Source organism: Bombina bombina, chromosome 1, assembly GCF_027579735.1.
Source record: "Bombina bombina isolate aBomBom1 chromosome 1, aBomBom1.pri, whole genome shotgun sequence".
Classification (NCBI taxonomy): Eukaryota; Metazoa; Chordata; class Amphibia; order Anura; family Bombinatoridae; genus Bombina; species Bombina bombina.
This window is the reverse complement of record NC_069499.1, coordinates 1,278,782,141-1,278,799,477: the sequence shown is the minus strand read 5'-3', so window position 1 is coordinate 1,278,799,477 and position 17,337 is coordinate 1,278,782,141. Positions and strand designations below refer to the sequence as shown.

General features: G+C 41.7%; 1 protein-coding gene across 1 annotated transcript in view; it reads right to left on the bottom strand.

Annotated features, from left to right (window-relative positions):
* The window catches only part of LOC128664377 (pyrethroid hydrolase Ces2e), a 121,274-nt gene that overhangs the window by 78,810 nt on the left and 25,127 nt on the right, over positions 1-17,337 (bottom strand). Inside the window, exon 4 of the mRNA XM_053719212.1 lies at positions 452-585. Coding sequence (XP_053575187.1) covers positions 452-585 — 134 coding nt within the window. The remainder of the gene's footprint in view (positions 1-451; positions 586-17,337) is intronic.

Genomic DNA, 17,337 nt, shown 5'->3' with positions numbered 1-17,337 from the left:
ACGCAGCATTTGATTAAACTCTCGATACCAGAGTTAAATTTATGGTGCGGCCAGAAAAAAGCCTGCGGAGCGTTAACAGCCCTTTTACCGCCAAACTCCAAATCTAGGCCTTAGTTTCTATCCAGATGACAAGTACTTAACAGACAAAAAGACATTTTTAAGAACTTTTCTAATAAAAACTTGCTTGTATCTGCAGACTTTTAATGCACGGGTCCAATTTGTGATCACCAAAAAATATGCTAAGCAAGGCCTAGTTTGCATTGAGGTTTTGGAAACTGGTGCTAACATAAAAAATCTCCATAGATTTTAATAGAGATAAATATTTTTATCACAAGTTTCCACATTTTACCTCATTAATGGAAAATAGTCCCAATTTGTATAGAAAGAAGAAAGTAATTTCAGGAGGAAATAGCCGATAAGATTGTGATTGACCCCCTAGCTTGGTATTTACCTAAAGAAACCCAGTATGCTCAGCCTGTACTGGATTGACACCATCACCACATTTTCATAAGCAGATAAAGCAGCTCCATCATAAAGTGCTGCTCCTTCTTGCACCAAACCTCCTCCGTGGATAAACACCATGACCTGAGGAGAAAGCAAACAGCCTGAAAGTGAGCTTTAGCCATATGAGAACCTTTTTCAAATAACACTATAAACCGCCAAACCCCCACAATGCAATTAACCTATTTAAATTACTAAACCCCCTAACCTAACACCCCCTAATTTAACCCCAATTACCTAAATTAAAAAATACTAAGTTATAATTAAAAACCTAATTATAACCACAAGAAAATTTGCAGCACCTGTAAGCGTGTTACCGCGGTTGCTTTCTTTCACATGAATGCACCCCAATATACAGAACCTGCTCCAAAACACATTAACCCCTCAAAATGTTCCGTGTTCATGTATGAGCTGCAAACAGTGTGCTGATGTAGCGCTGATCCTGGGGACCCACCTTAAATCTTCATTGCTCTAGATCCCCTCTCTCCGAAATCTGTGCATCCACAGTAGCCTGGAGGTCGAGCAGCAGCGTGGATCCCTACAGCGTCTCAGCGTGTACGCAGTCAGTCCGGAACTGCGTGTCGTCACAGCAAGGGGCGGAAAGATCCGCAGGTAAGGAGAGTCCACGGCCGGAGTAGACCGATGTTCCAACGTAGTGCTATATCTTACAGGGGTGGTGCATCGCTGCTCAGGAAATGTGAATGCCCGTGCCTTGAGACATTTCCAGAAGGTAGCAGCAAAAAGTAGAGGCACCGGGTGATTTCACAAAACAAAACGTCCTTTATTCAGGTTTTAAAAAGACAACAGGAGACACTTTGGAAAAAGCTTTAAACCTCTGGGGCAAAGATGGAGTAGTGGTACCCCACGTACCCTGATGCTGATGCGTTTCGGCAAATGCCGTAATCGTAGCTGAAGGGTGTAAGCTTAATCATTTATTTAAAGAAACAGATCACCTGTGATAGGTTAAAAAACTTATGCTACATGGGTGACACCCACCTCCACCTGTGTGTTAAACAATTGCCCTAATTTAGGATGTAAAACCATACTATCCACTTCATACAAATTTTTCTTAAGCATATATATAAACGAAATTAAATAGTGATATTAGTACTGACATTTACAGAACATTTCTTATTATACATCTGTAAGTAAGAAAATAAAAATAAAAATAGAAAAATACTACTGGAGGAACAAGAGAATTGTTATCAACATATATGTGTATACATGTATCTGCATTGCTCAAATATCATTTCACTTGGATACATTATTAGGATACGCTGTCATGTAAGACTGCCTGAGCTAATCTTATGCTGAGAAACAGGACAAGGGGGGGGGGGGGTTTGTATCTACCAGATGCCCCTGTGTGTATTTACATACATATGTACAGAGTTACTTAGGGGGAGGGAAAAACACATCCATATATATGTATATATATATCATCGTGCAGTGTCTTTTTGGAGAAATACACAGGTTAACACCAGAAATTGATCAAGTCATATTCAGAATTAAGCCCATTGGGCACCCTGGTGTGCAACCTGTGTATCCAAAACACCTCCCTCTTAAGGAGCAAATTTTCCCTATCACCTCCCCTATTATTTGTATTCACCACTTCAATAATCGTCCATGACAATGTCCCTGGATCTTTGTTATGTTTTATCTTGAAGTGGTTCACTAGGGGGGTAGTTAGTTTGCCTAACTTAATGTCATTTATATGTTCCCTTATCCTGGTTCTGACTTGTCGAGACGTTTGACCTGTATATTGAATGTCACATGAGTCACAATTAAGGAGATAGACTGCATATGTGGATCTACAATTGAAAAGCGCCCTGTGTGCAAATGTCTCTCCGAGTATGCACTTCTAAATACATTGCCCAATTTTGCATGTCCACATGCTATGCAGCTACTATAACTACATTCGTAGACTCCTTTGTATCTTAACCAAGAGGATGTATTGGTTTCATCCTGTTTCAATTGTGTGGGGGCTACATAGTTGCCTAAGGTTTTGCCTCTTCTAAAGGCAAACCTCACCTTTTGTGTGGCAATATGTGCAAGTTCATCATCAGCCTTAAGCAATGTCATATGTTTACGTATAATATTACACACCTGGTAATATTGCCTGCTAAACTGAGTCACAAAGGTTAACTGTTCAGATTTAGCATCACATACTGATTGCTTCTCACTAAGAAGGGTAGCCCTTTCTATGGCCCTTACTTCCTCCCGGGCCCTGAGAATATCCTCTCTGGGGTACCCCCTCTCTTGAAATTTTGTGAAAAGTTCGGTTTCGTGCTTGAGGTGTTCACTGTCCCGGGTACAGTTCCTTTTTACCCTGGTGAACTGACCCTTCAAGACTGACTTAAAAACCTGTTTGGGGTGGCTACTGTGAGCATGTAATAGAGTATTTCTAGTTATAGGTTTTCTATATAGCTCAACCTTTACATGTTCTGATCTCTCACCATGAAGGGTAACATCCAAGAAATTAATCCTAGAAGACCTAAATTCATGGGTAAACTGTAGACTGGCATTATTAACATTCAAATACCCTACAAATTCCTGTGCTTCCTCCAAACTCCCATCCCAAATAAAGAGCAAATCGTCTATATATCGACGGTAATAGACAATTTTGCCCCTTTGCCTGTTCTTATCCCCATAGATGTGGCACAGCTCCCACCAACCCATATAAAGGTTGGCGTAAGAGGGAGCAAATTTTGCTCCCATGGCTGTGCCACACCCCTGGAGATAAAAAACACGTTCAAACACAAAAAAGTTGTGGGTAAGCAGGAATTCGGTAACCCTGACAACAAATCTGATGAAATCATCGCTATATTCAGTAGATCTTCTTAGAAAGAAGGCTATGGCTTCCAGACCAGATCTATGTGGAATGGATGAATATAATGACTTGACATCCACTGATAACCAGCCATAGCCCTCCTTCCAAGATATCATTTCTATCTCTGTAAGAAGCTGTTTAGTATCCCTCAGGTGACTAAGGAGTTCCCCCACTAGGGGTTGTAGAAGGGAGTCTAACCACCTGGATAAAGGTTCCAACATTGAGCCAATCCCACTGATGATGGGCCTGCCCTCAACATTCTCCAAGGTCTTGTGTACCTTTGGGAGAAGGTTGAAGGTAGGAATTTTGGGGTTTCTGGCATATAAAAAGTCACAAGTGCCATCATCAAAAAATCCCCCTTCCATCCCATCATCAATTAGGTGTGAGAGTTCCTTTTGAAACCTAGAGGTGGGGTTAAAATCTAATATGATATATTGTTTAGGATCATTTAGTTGTCGGAGAGCTTCTTTGATAAAAAAACTCCCTGTCCATTAGAACAACAGACCCTCCCTTATCTGCTGCCCTCACCACCAGATTTTTATTTCCACTTAAATCTTTAAGCGCTATTCTTTCTTTGGCGCTAAGGTTGCCTTTCGTTCCAAGTCCAGAGGTGTATGCCAATTTGTTTAAGTCATCCTCCACCCTCCTCTGGAATTTTTCCAGGATGGGTCCCCTTGACTGAATGGGGTAAAATTTGGATACACCTCTGAATCTGGGGCCAATGGCATTGGTATGGGCGGGATCTGTGTCTACACAATAATTCTCCCTCTGTAATGACTCCAAATCCACCACATTGCAACATTCTTCAAAAGTTAAGTTTACCCTTATTTATATTGGGGTACCACAACTCCATCTTTGCCCCAGAGGTTTAAAGCTTTTTCCAAAGTGTCTCCTGTTGTCTTTTTAAAACCTGAATAAAGGACGTTTTGTTTTGTGAAATCACCCGGTGCCTCTACTTGTTCTTTTTGCTGCTACCTTCTGGATATGTCTCAAGACACGGGCATTCACATTTCCTGAGCAGCGATGCACCACCCCTGTAAGATATAGCACTACGTTGGAACATCGGTCTACTCCGGCCGTGGACTCTCCTTACCTGCGGATCTTTCCGCCCCTTGCTGTGATGACACGCAGTTCCGGACTGACTGCGTACACGCTGAGACGCTGTAGGGATCCACGCAGCTGCTCGACCTCCAGGCTACTGTGGATGCACAGATTTCGGGGAGAGGGGATCTAGAGCAATGAAGATTTAAGGTGGGTCCCCAGGATCAGCGCTACATCAGCACACTGTTTGCAGCTCATACATGAACACGGAACATTTTGAGGGGTTAATGTGTTTTGGAGCAGGTGCTGTATATTGGGGTGCATTCATGTGAAAGAAAGCAACCGCGGTAACACGCTTACAGGTGCTGCAAATTTTCTTGTGGTTATATTTACTACACTGAATATCCCAGTGACTTATACGCTTGCACTGTTTCTATACTGTGGTTGCCACATATTACGGCTGCTTTATATATATAATTACTATGGAGGCTAATCAAAGCTTGGATGTATCCACACATTTTTAATCACTCTCTAAACTGGAGGACAGAGGGTTAGATGAACTTGAACTTGAGACTTTGTTTGTCACAGATCGGGCCCATCTTCCACTCAGTAAGCTTTTTGAGGAGGCTGAATTTCTCTTGATAAAGGAGTGTCGTCTTAAATGGGACATTTGGACTCTACAAAAATATCTTAGCCTGGGGATTATACCCAGGGGGCTACGCATTACCAAGTTCCCTACTTTTCCTGTAGAGGATATGGAATTTATTGCTGCATGGAATGCTATATTAACAGACTGTTCGATACGCCTTATTAATATGCTTATAGATTATAAGAAAAAGCTATTACAAAGTATAACTGTTGATATTGAGTTACTACAGTCAGAATTAAGCATACGCAGCACATGTATCAAATACGCACAATATGATAGCATTTTGAGAAGCTCTTTGAATGAGGCTAAAAGTAATATCATGGGTACTAAACATGAGAAATATCTCAGGGACCAAAGTGACTATGACAATAATAGAGTCTATATTTGGAATAAAAAACAAAGGTCACTTACATATAGATTCAAGAAAGATAATAAACACAAATCTCAGGGACAAGGGGGTAAGAAGGGTCAATCTACACCCAAAAAGGATACTTTCTCTGATAGTGAGGTAGAATCTCAAGAGGATTATAATACTGGTGCCTCCTCAGGTGATGAAAACATACAAGCACCTTTAGTCATTGCAAACAAAACTAGAGATATAATTCCCACCCCGGTACAGCCTAACACAGGTGGCAGAGGGAGAGGTAGGGGTAGACAGTCCAGATATCAGGATCTGGATAGAGCTAATGATGCCCCCACACCCAGTACTGCCACTTCTGTGGAACGGGAGAGGGGTGAGATTGAACAGGTTTTTTCAGGGCCCCCCGTAGGACAAGAAGGGGGGGGGGAGAGGTGGAGAACATTTAAAAACAAGGTCCTCAACCAGGAGGAGATATCAGGGCAGGAAGTACAACTGACACCAGTTATTAATCTTTCTAGTTATACATTGAGCAAGGTTGAGGAGAAAGTCCTGGGTTTGGGACTCAATTTTGTACCGACTGATGACTTTGATCTATTCACCACATTAGTTGATGTGAATAAACTTATCAGAACATTAACATTAAAAAAGCATTTCAAAAATGACTTGGTTGAAAATGTATTTGTAGGTGATTCAGCCAAGGAAATAAGGGTAAACTTAACTTTTGAAGAATGTTGCAATGTGGTGGATTTGGAGTCATTACAGAGGGAGAATTATTGTGTAGACACAGATCCCGCCCATACCAATGCCATTGGCCCCAGATTCAGAGGTGTATCCAAATTTTACCCCATTCAGTCAAGGGGACCCATCCTGGAAAAATTCCAGAGGAGGGTGGAGGATGACTTAAACAAATTGGCATACACCTCTGGACTTGGAACGAAAGGCAACCTTAGCGCCAAAGAAAGAATAGCGCTTAAGGATTTAAGTGGAAATAAAAATCTGGTGGTGAGGGCAGCAGATAAGGGAGGGTCTGTTGTTCTAATGGACAGGGAGTTTTTTATCAAAGAAGCTCTCCGACAACTAAATGATCCTAAACAATATATCATATTAGATTTTAACCCCACCTCTAGGTTTCAAAAGGAACTCTCACACCTAATTGATGATGGGATGGAAGGGGGATTTTTTGATGATGGCACTTGTGACTTTTTATATGCCAGAAACCCCAAAATTCCTACCTTCAACCTTCTCCCAAAGGTACACAAGACCTTGGAGAATGTTGAGGGCAGGCCCATCATCAGTGGGATTGGCTCAATGTTGGAACCTTTATCCAGGTGGTTAGACTCCCTTCTACAACCCCTAGTGGGGGAACTCCTTAGTCACCTGAGGGATACTAAACAGCTTCTTACAGAGATAGAAATGATATCTTGGAAGGAGGGCTATGGCTGGTTATCAGTGGATGTCAAGTCATTATATTCATCCATTCCACATAGATCTGGTCTGGAAGCCATAGCCTTCTTTCTAAGAAGATCTACTGAATATAGCGATGATTTCATCAGATTTGTTGTCAGGGTTACCGAATTCCTGCTTACCCACAACTTTTTTGTGTTTGAACGTGTTTTTTATCTCCAGAGGTGTGGCACAGCCATGGGAGCAAAATTTGCTCCCTCTTACGCCAACCTTTATATGGGTTGGTGGGAGCTGTGCCACATCTATGGGGATAAGAACAGGCAAAGGGGCAAAATTGTCTATTACCGTTGATATATAGACGATTTGCTCTTTATTTGGGATGGGAGTTTGGAGGAAGCACAGGAATTCGTAGGGTATTTGAATGTTAATAATGCCAGTCTACAGTTTACCCATGAATTTGGGTCTTCTAGGATTAATTTCTTGGATGTTACCCTTCATGGTGAGAGATCAGAACATGTAAAGGTTGAGCTATATAGAAAACCTATAACTAGAAATACTCTATTACATGCTCACAGTAGCTACCCCAAACAGGTTTTTAAGTCAGTCTTGAAGGGTCAGTTCACCAGGGTAAAAAGGAACTGTACCCGGGACAGTTAACACCTCAAGCACGAAACCGAACTTTTCACAAAATTTCAAGAGAGGGGGTACCCCAGACAGGATATTCTCAGGGCCCGGGAGGAAGTAAGGGCCATAGAAAGGGCTACCCTTCTTAGTGAGAAGCAATCAGTATGTGATGCTAAATCTGAACAGTTAACCTTTGTGACTCAGTTTAGCAGGCAATATTACCAGGTGTGTAATATTATATGTAAACATATGACATTGCTTAAGGCTGATGATGAACTTGCACATATTGCCACACAAAAGGTGAGGTTTGCCTTTAGAAGAGGCAAAACCATAGGCAACTATGTAGCCCCCACACAATTGAAACAGGATGAAACCAATACATCCTCTTGGTTAAGATACAAAGGAGTCTACAAATGTAGTTATAGTAGCTGCATAGCATGTGGACATGCAAAATTGGGCAATGTATTTAGAAGTGCATACTCGGGAGAGACATTTGCACACAGGGCGCTTTTCAATTGTAGATCCACATATGCAGTCTATCTCCTTAATTGTGACTCATGTGACATTCAATATACAGGTCAAACGTCTCGACAAGTCAGAACCAGGATAAGGGAACATATAAATGACATTAAGTTAGGCAAACTAACTACCCCCCTAGTGAACCACTTCAAGATAAAACATAACAAAGATCCAGGGACATTGTCATGGACGATTATTGAAGTGGTGAATACAAATAATAGGGGAGGTGATAGGGATAATTTGCTCCTTAAGAGGGAGGTGTTTTGGATACACAGGTTGCAAACCAGGGTGCCCAATGGGCTTAATTCTGAATATGACTTGATCAATTTCTGGTGTTAACCTGTGTATTTCTCCAAAAAGACACTGCACGATGATATATATATACATATATATGGATGTGTTTTTCCCTCCCCCTAAGTAACTCTGTACATATGTATGTAAATACACACAGGGGCATCTGGTAGATACAACCCCCCCCCCTTGTCCTGTTTCTCAGCATAAGATTAGCTCAGGCAGTCTTACATGACAGCGTATCCTAATAATGTATCCAAGTGAAATGATATTTGAGCAATGCAGATACATGTATACACATATATGTTGATAATAATTCTCTTGTTCCTCCAGTAGTATTTTTCTATTTTTATTTTTCTTTTCTTACTTACATATGTATAATAAGAAATGTTCTGTAAATGTCAGTACTAATATCACTATTTAATTTCGTTTATATATATGCTTAAGAAAAATTTGTATGAAGTGGATAGTATGGTTTTACATCCTAAATTAGGGCAATTGTTTAACACACAGGTGGAGGTGGGTGTCACCCACGTAGCATAAGTTTTTTAACCTATCACAGGTGATCTGTTTCTTTAAATAAATGATTAAGCTTACACCCTTCAGCTACGATTACGGCATTTGCCGAAACGCGTCAGCATCAGGGTACGTGGGGTACCACAACTCCAGGGTTAGACTTAGGTATAGGGGTTAATACATTTAGTATAGTGGCGGCGACGTTGGGGGCGGCATATTAGGGGTTAATAAATGTAGATAGGTGGTGGCGTTGTTGGGGGCGGCAGATTAGGGGTTAATAAATGAAGGTAGGTGGCAGCGATGTTAGGTATGGCAGATTAGGGGTTAATAATATTTAACTAGTGTTTACGATGCGGGAGTGCGGCGGTTTAGGGGTTAATATGTTTATTCTAGTGGCGGTGATGTCCGGAGCGGCAGATTAAGGGTTAATAATTTTATTTTAGTGTTTGCGATGCGGGAGGGCCTCTGTTTAGGGGTTAATAGGTAGTTTATGGGTGTTAGCACTTTAGTTATGAGTTTTATGTTACGACGTTGTAACATAAACTCATAACTACTGACTTTCAGTTTACGGTATCGATCTCGGCGGTATAAGGGGTACAACTTACTTTTTGGCCTCCCAGGCAGACTTGTAATACCGGCGCAAAGGAAGTCCCATTGAAAAAAGACTTTACGCAAATTGCGTAAATTACTTTGCGTTAAGGACAAAAATGTGTGCGGTGCCCCTAAACCTGCAAAGACTCTTAATACCAGCGGTAGGGAAAAAGCAGCGTTATAACCTGATAACGCTGCTTTTTCAGTATAACGCAAAACTCATAATCTAGCCGCAAATGATCAAAAATAAAAAAATTAAACCCAATCCCTATGAAAATAAAAAAGCCCCCCCCAAAATAAAAACACCCCCTAATCTAATACTAAACTACCAATAGCCCTTTAAAGGGCCTTTTGTTGGGCATTGTCCATTTGCCCTAAGTTAACCAGGTCTTTTACCTTAAAAGTCCCCCCTCTAACAATAAAACGCCACAAAAAAAAACCTAACACTTAAAAAATCCTAAACTACCAATTGCCCCCAAAGCGGCATTTGTATGGGCATTGCCCTTAACAGGGCATTCAGCTCTTTTACTGCCCCTTTTACTGCCCTTAAAAGGGCATTCAGCTCTTTTACAAGTACCCAAAATCCCTAATCTAAAAAATAACCCCCCTCAAAAAAAATCCTAACTCTAAGACCCAAATAGGTACTCACCATTCCTGAAGTCCGGCAGAGAAGGTCCTCTTCCAGGCGGCGGTGAAGACTTCTTGGAACCGATGACATCTTTCATCTGATTTGAACAGCCAATAGGATTTCAGTAGTTCTTATCCTATTGGCTGATTTGAATTTGAAGATTCCAATCAGTCAATAGAAATGCAAGGGACGCCATATTTAAACACGTACCTTGCATTCACTATTCAGTGTACAGCGGTGATCGTACGAAGAGAATCCTCCACGCTCCATGGCTCCGCGGTCGCCGGTCTTCAGTTCCACGGTTATCTCTGCTCCGCGCAGGCTTGGTCATGGATGAAGATGGAAGATGTCGCCGGTTCCAAGAAGACTTCACCACCACCTGGAAGAGGACCTTCTCTGCTGGACTTCAGGAACGGTGAGTACATATTTGGGACTTAGCGTTAGGATTTTTTTTTTTTTAGCTTAGGGATTTTGGGCATAGAGCTGAATGCCCTTTTAAGGGCAGTAAAAGAGCTGAATGCCCTTTTAAGGGCAATGCCCATACAAATTACCCTTTAGGGGCAATGGGTAGTTTAGGATTTTTTAGTGCTAGTTTTTTTTTTTTTTGGGGGGGTTTGGTGGGTGGGGGGGTTTACTGTTAGAGGGGGGACATAGTATTTTTTTTTTTTTTTTTAACTTTTTATTAAGAATCTATGATACAAAGAGATCGACAGAACAAACAATGAAGAATGCAGTAATAACAATCGCATAGTCAATCTTACAGGGAAAGATACAAAGCAAATACCATGCATCCTAGATTCTTGTTTTAAACTTTCTCCAAAAACCAAACCAAACTGACAATGACAATAATAAAGACATCTCAATGCTTATATCTTTATGTACTAAAGTCTACCTGAAAATATTATTCATGGGCTGCGCTTATGCTTGGACAAGTTCTATCTATATAACCGGTCAGAAAGCCTCTATGCATTGTCGAGTGGACTAGGTTGGGGCTTATTGGATTTAATATAATTTACCCATGTTATTTGTAATTCTATAAATTGTTCCCTTTTATCTTGCAAATAGGAGCCATACTCCTCTAGTTCGATCAAGTTTGTGACCTTGCTGCGCCACAGAGCCAGTGAGGGAATCTCTGGTGATCTCCAGTTTTGCGCTATCAGGACTTTCAAGCTATTCGTCATAATTTTTAGCAGAGGTTTGAAATGAGATTGGGGTAGTTTGAATGATTTATTTAATAACCACACAAGGGGGTCCAATGGGATGCTAGTTTGAAAGATGTGTTCTATTTCTACAATTATTGTTTGCCATAACAAGTTTATCTGGGAGCACCACCACCACATGTGACTCATGTCACTACCAACATGTCCACACCTCAAGCAGCGATTATTGGTACGCGGAAAAAGTTTGTGAATTCTCCTAGGGGTCAGATACCACCCATGTAGTATTTTGTAATTAATTTCTTTGATAGATGCAGACATTGAGGCTGATTTGGTATTATGAAAAATATTTGTCGCTGCCTGAGGCGTGATGGTGACCCCCAGTTCCCTCTCCCACATCTTGATGGAATGTGGTAGGTTACCCGGTGGCAGCTGGGTAATAATGTTGTAGATATAGGAAAGACTATGTTTAACTGGTGGTGTTGACGTGTATATTTTCTCAATGTTGGATTAGTGGTCGTAACATGTTTAGGTGTTGTTGGTGTGTTGTGATGTAATGGTGCACCCTTCTGTACGTGAACCAATTGCTGGCCCAATTGTGACCTGTTTCTATTAGTTGTCCTTGAGATTTCATCCGGTCATTATTAGTTAGAGTCAGGAGTGGGACGTCTGTATCTTTATATTGTATCCCTAAGCCCTTAGCTAGGGTTAACAAGGAAAACTCGGTATTGTGGAGAAGTGATGTTAAGGGGCCTGGACAGGAGGATATATATGGGTTTATCCTGTTGGAAGAATCCCAAATTCTCAGTGTTTCCTGAGTAATCGGGTCATTAATTTGTTTAAAGAGTACCTGGAAACCTGGGTTCCAGCATATAGAAGGAAGATTAAAACCAGGGCTAAGGTTCTCCTCCAATGAGACCCATCTCTTATGTTCCCTATGAATCCTCCAGTCAAGGATTCTCTGGAGAAATATAGACCTTCAGTATGAGTCAACGTCTGGAACTCCCAGGCCTCCCTGGGTTGTAGGACGGGACATTGTGAGTTTATTTATCCTAGGGGGACATCTGTTCCAAATGAACGAACTAAACAACTGTTGCATCTGTGGTATGTATGTGCTGGGGAGTTGAATAGGAAGGGTCTGCATGATGTAGAGCAGTCTTGGGAAGATGTTCATTTTAATTGTGTTTATCCTCCCCAACCAGGACAAGCGTTTCCTGGTCCAGGATGAGAGGTCTCGCATTAAATCAGTTTTTATGGTTGAATAACTTGTGCAGCAGTTCAAGATTGTCTGTTAAATGTATCCCCAGATATTTTAGTGAATCTTTATTCCATTTAAATGGGCATATTTTAGTGATCATATCTTCCATTGAAGGGTCGATGGCTACCCTTAGCATCTCCGATTTATTTTGATTAATTTTATAATTAGAGAAGTTATGGAATGTCTCCAATTCCTCAAGTAAGTGAGGGATAGATTCCACTGGTGCCAATAGGGTAAATAGGATGTCGTTCCGCGAAAAGTGACAATTTGCATTCTTCCCCTCCCACCCTCAAGCCCTGAATTTTTCTGTTGGATCTAATTTTGGTCGCTAAAGTTTCAATGAGGCAAGTGAAAAGCAGGGGAGACAAGGGGCAGCCCTGCCTGGTGCAATTTGTAATCTGAAACGGGGGTGATAGGACTCCGTTTAGGGCAATTCTGGCACTTGGTTTGTTATATAACGCAAAGATTCTATGTAATATTTTATCGCCAAATCCATAGGCCTGTAATGTTGCTTCTAGAAAAGGCCATCCGACTCTGTCGAAGGCCTTTTCGGCATCAGTGTAAATCCAGAGAGATATGATTTGTCTAAGCATACCATAGCAAGTGCAAGTTGCGCACTGTGTTATCCCTTGCTTCTCGATATGGTACGAAGCCAACTTGGTCACGATGTATAATATGGGGCAAAATTAAATTGAGTCTATTGGCAATGATTTTAGCGAAAATCTTTATATCTGAATTCAGAAGGGAGATCAGTCTATAGTTAGAGATGGATAAAGTAGGTTTATTTGGCTTTGGGATTAATGTGACATTGGCTTGCAGGGCCGTAAGGGGGAAGGGCTTATCTTGATCTATACTTTGGAAGTATGCCAGAAGATGCAATATCAAGATATCTCTGAAGGTTGTGTAATAAGTGTTGCTAAATCCGTCTGGGCCTGAAGATTTACCCGTTTTCAATGATTTTATGGCTAATTTAATCTCTTCAGTCGAGATGGGAGCATCTAAATTGGTCCTCTGTTCGTCACTAATTTGGGGTAAATGTAACTGTGTCAGGTAGCCTTGAATGGCCGCATTTGCTGGGGGATGTATGTCTGTGGACAAGTTATATAATGAATGGTAGTAGCACCTAAAGCTGTCTGCTATGTCTTTTGATGTGTGCCAGTCATTCCCCTTTTCGTCCTTAATGTATAGGATATATCTACTGAGGGTTTTTCTTCTGAGCTGCCTGGCTAGGAGTCTGCCTTGTTTGTTAGCGCCTTCATAATATGTTTTTTTAAGGAAGAGTGCATTGCGTTTAGCCTCTTTCCCTAGATAACAGTTAAGCTGTAGTCGTTTATGTTCCAGACTATGTTGGAGAGATCAGTCTTTTGGAAATAGTTTGTGTATTTCTTGGAGTTTATTTAAGTCAGTAAGTAGGGAAGTTAAGTAGTATTGCTGTTGTTTTATTCTGGCTGCCTTTAGAGCAATTAGCTCACCCCTAAGAACGCACTTATGAGCATTCCATATGTGTTGCTGACACATATCCGGGGTATTATTTATCTCAAAGTAGTCTTCGATAACCTTAGTTAGGTGAATCCATATCAGTGGGTCCTTTAAAAGGGATTAATCTAATCTCCAGGATCGTGATTGATTGGCATCTATAGGGAAATTAAATGTGCAGCTAACCATGGCGTGGTCAAACCAAGTTATGGGGTGTATTTCAGAATGACGGGCATGAACTAAACTAGTAACATCTGTTAGCATGTAGTCTATTCTAGAATAGCTTTTTGGTGTGGGTGTGAATAAAAGGTGAAATCTTTTTCATGTGGGTGGTGGAGTCGCCAGACATCGTGTATGGCCAGGGTAGTTAATTTGGACCTAATTAATTTCAGGGTCTTAGTGGGGACAGCTGACTTACCAGCCGAGCAATCTAGTGTTGGATCTAGGGCGGCATTGAGATCACCCCTGACGACTAAGCCACCCTTAGAGGACTCTAGGAGTTTATTGCATAACTGGTGGAAGAAACTAGGGGCGTCCAAAATAGGGGCATAAACGTTGGCTAGGGTTATAGGCTTGCGGTTCAATAGCCCAGAGATAATTAAGTACCTTCCCTGTTTGTCCCTGTCTATTGAAGTCACCTGGAAGGGAAAATTCTTATTAATCATTGTGCATACTCCATTATGTTTAGAGCTATTGGAGGAGAAATATGCTGTCCCAAATTTCTTAAAGGAAGCGTGGGGCTCCCGCTCCTTTTTAAAATGGGTCTCCTGTAGCATCACAATATCACATTTAAGTCTTTTATAATCTTTAAAAGCAATAGTTCTCTTTTGCAGAATATTAAGCCCCTTAACATTGTGGGAGAGAATTTTGAAATTAGACCTATCCATCGACATTAAAGAACTTCTGTGTATATAAACGTACAAATAACAAGCACAGTTCTATTTTGCACTTCAAGGTAGATTTGAACATTGTCCAGTAAAAAGCATGAGACATCACATAAACAGTATATATAAGCATATTAATATAAAGTAAACATAAACTATTGACTAATCCAACATAGAGTGTATTTTTAAAACTATACACCTTGTTTGGGGAGTGACTGGTGTTGCATAGAGCTCTGGGTTACTTTTCATATAATATGTAGGAGTTTCAGGTGGGGACCTGTGAAAGGAAGGAGGGAGCGGAAGGAGGAGAGGGGGGAGGTGTGGAGAGTGAGGCAAAGGGAGATGTAGGGGGAAGGGGGGGATATCGGGAGTGAGGGATTGAGACTGTGTTGACCATAGTCACATCGTCATTAGAACTTAATATTAGCATTACTTAGTCCCAGCATAGTTTATATGACATATATTAAACTTTATTTTGCAAAATGTTCGTGAGACTAGTTACCTGTGATGAGAGGCTATAAGTGGGAGAATAAAGGGCAGGTAATAGCGTACAACAGGGCCACAACAATGAAAGCCTCATAAACAAACTCATAACTGTTTTGGCAAAATTTAAGTTCTTACCCCGCTACCCACGACCAGGAACAGTCCGGGCGGATATAGGCCAGGGAAGACTCCTTGGCACAACCAGTTGTCTCTAGTAGCAGGGGAGTTGTGGCCTGGCATTTATTGCCAGTTAGTACAATTATTAAGGGTCCTGAGGTCGTGATGAACCTGGGGATGTGGTGTCCATCTTCCTTCACTTGGAATGGATTTTATTCCATTGAGAGCGTTGCTCCTTGGGGGGTCTTTTATTTTATCTGTGGGTCTTGTTGCAGTCTCAAGGACATCCTCATCTGGAGGTTCAATGGTGATGTTCAGTTTCTTGGACACGTTGTCTAGGTCTTGGAAAGTTTTGTAGATGATCTGTGAGCCATTGTGGGTAATGATCAGACTGAATGGGTATCCCCAACGGTATCTAATGTTATGTTCTTGCAGGGCTTTAGTGAGAAACCTGACCTCCCTCCTCCTCTGGATGGTTTGTGGGCAGAGGTCCTGGAAAATTTGTAAAGTGTGGTCCTTAAAAGTTATGGATCTTCTGGTTCTCGCTGCTTGCCAGATTTCTTCTTTGGTAGTGAATCTTAAGAACTTCAGAATCACATCTCTGGGTGGAGCAGGGGGTTTAGATGGAGGTCTCAGCGCTCTGTGGATCCGTTCAATTTCGTCATTTAGTAGTGGAGGTGATCTGGGATTTAAAAAGTGGAACAGGTCTTTAACATAAGGTTTTAGCTGCTCTGGTGAGATCTCCTCAGGTATACCTCTGATCCTAAGGTTGTTCAGTCTCCCACGATTATCCAGGTCTTCAAGTTTTTTCCTGCAAAGCCTGCACCATTGAATCTTGTATGGAGAGTTGTGGGGAGTTAGTGCTGACCATGGAGTTGAGCGTCTCCTGGCCCTCTTCTATGTAATCAAGTCTGGAGCTCATATCATTTAAGTCCTTTTTTAGATCCCTCATTTCACCTTTTATAAAGGATTTTAATTACTTGAAATCTGATTTAGAGGGGAGATCTGCAATTTGTGACGGTAAGGTCAATAGTGATTTATATTGCGAGGGGGTATATTCTATCTGCATCTCTGTGGAAGGTTGTTCCTGTGACTGAGAGGGTTCTGCTGAGCTGGAATCTGATGATTGAAAAAAGGCAGACACTGAAGGCATGGATACTGCTAGTTTGTTGCTCTTATCTGGTTTAGGCCCTTTGCGCTGTGACATCCTGTTCTATTTGGGGTGGTCAATGCGGAGCCCCCAAGGTCCCACACTCCCTCCAAAGGAAATATTTGAGAAAGTTCTATTTTGGTCTATAATAGACCCAGTCCCTTTAAATATGGAGTGTCTCTGTGTAAAAAGATGTTTCTCCTTTTCCCTTGATGTCTGGGTCTGTTAGGCCTCAGCCAGGCAGCAAGATTTATGGCTGCTTCTAGGATATAATCCAACTAGCTGCATGTATAATGTAGGCTTGCAGCTTTAGTCTGATAGCACAGTGTTGCTTTATTTCTTGTGATTTTTACCCCTGGGAAAGCCGTTAGTTTAGAAAGCTATGTATGGGGTTTCAAGCCGTTGTGGGTTTGCCCCCTGTGTGTAGCTTATCAAAAGTAAAAGCCTCTCTCCCTCTCAACCCCCGTTATGATGTTATGCCTGCAAGTGTTTTTTATCACCTTACCCATGGCCTGTGAGCGTGCTCTCACTGATGCTGGAGCCCCTGTTGCGTCTGTCAACCCTCTGTGTCCTCTGGGTCATTAGCGTGCCACGTGGATGCGGCGTGCACAAACTGTCAGCGGGCACTTGTGTATACCAAGGGACGTGCAGTATCGGCCTTCAAATCCTGTCTCGCGATCTCGTAGACTGAAGTCTTGTGTGTGCACACTGTGGATGGTGCTGGATGAGGCTCGGCTGAGGGGAACTCCGGTGGTTGTGAGTAAAGGATGGTCCGGTCCAAGATGGCGACTGGACTTTCGTAGCGATCTGGGTCTCGTTCTGTTCAGGTGGGGAGGGGAGAGGGAGTAGGGTAGAATGAG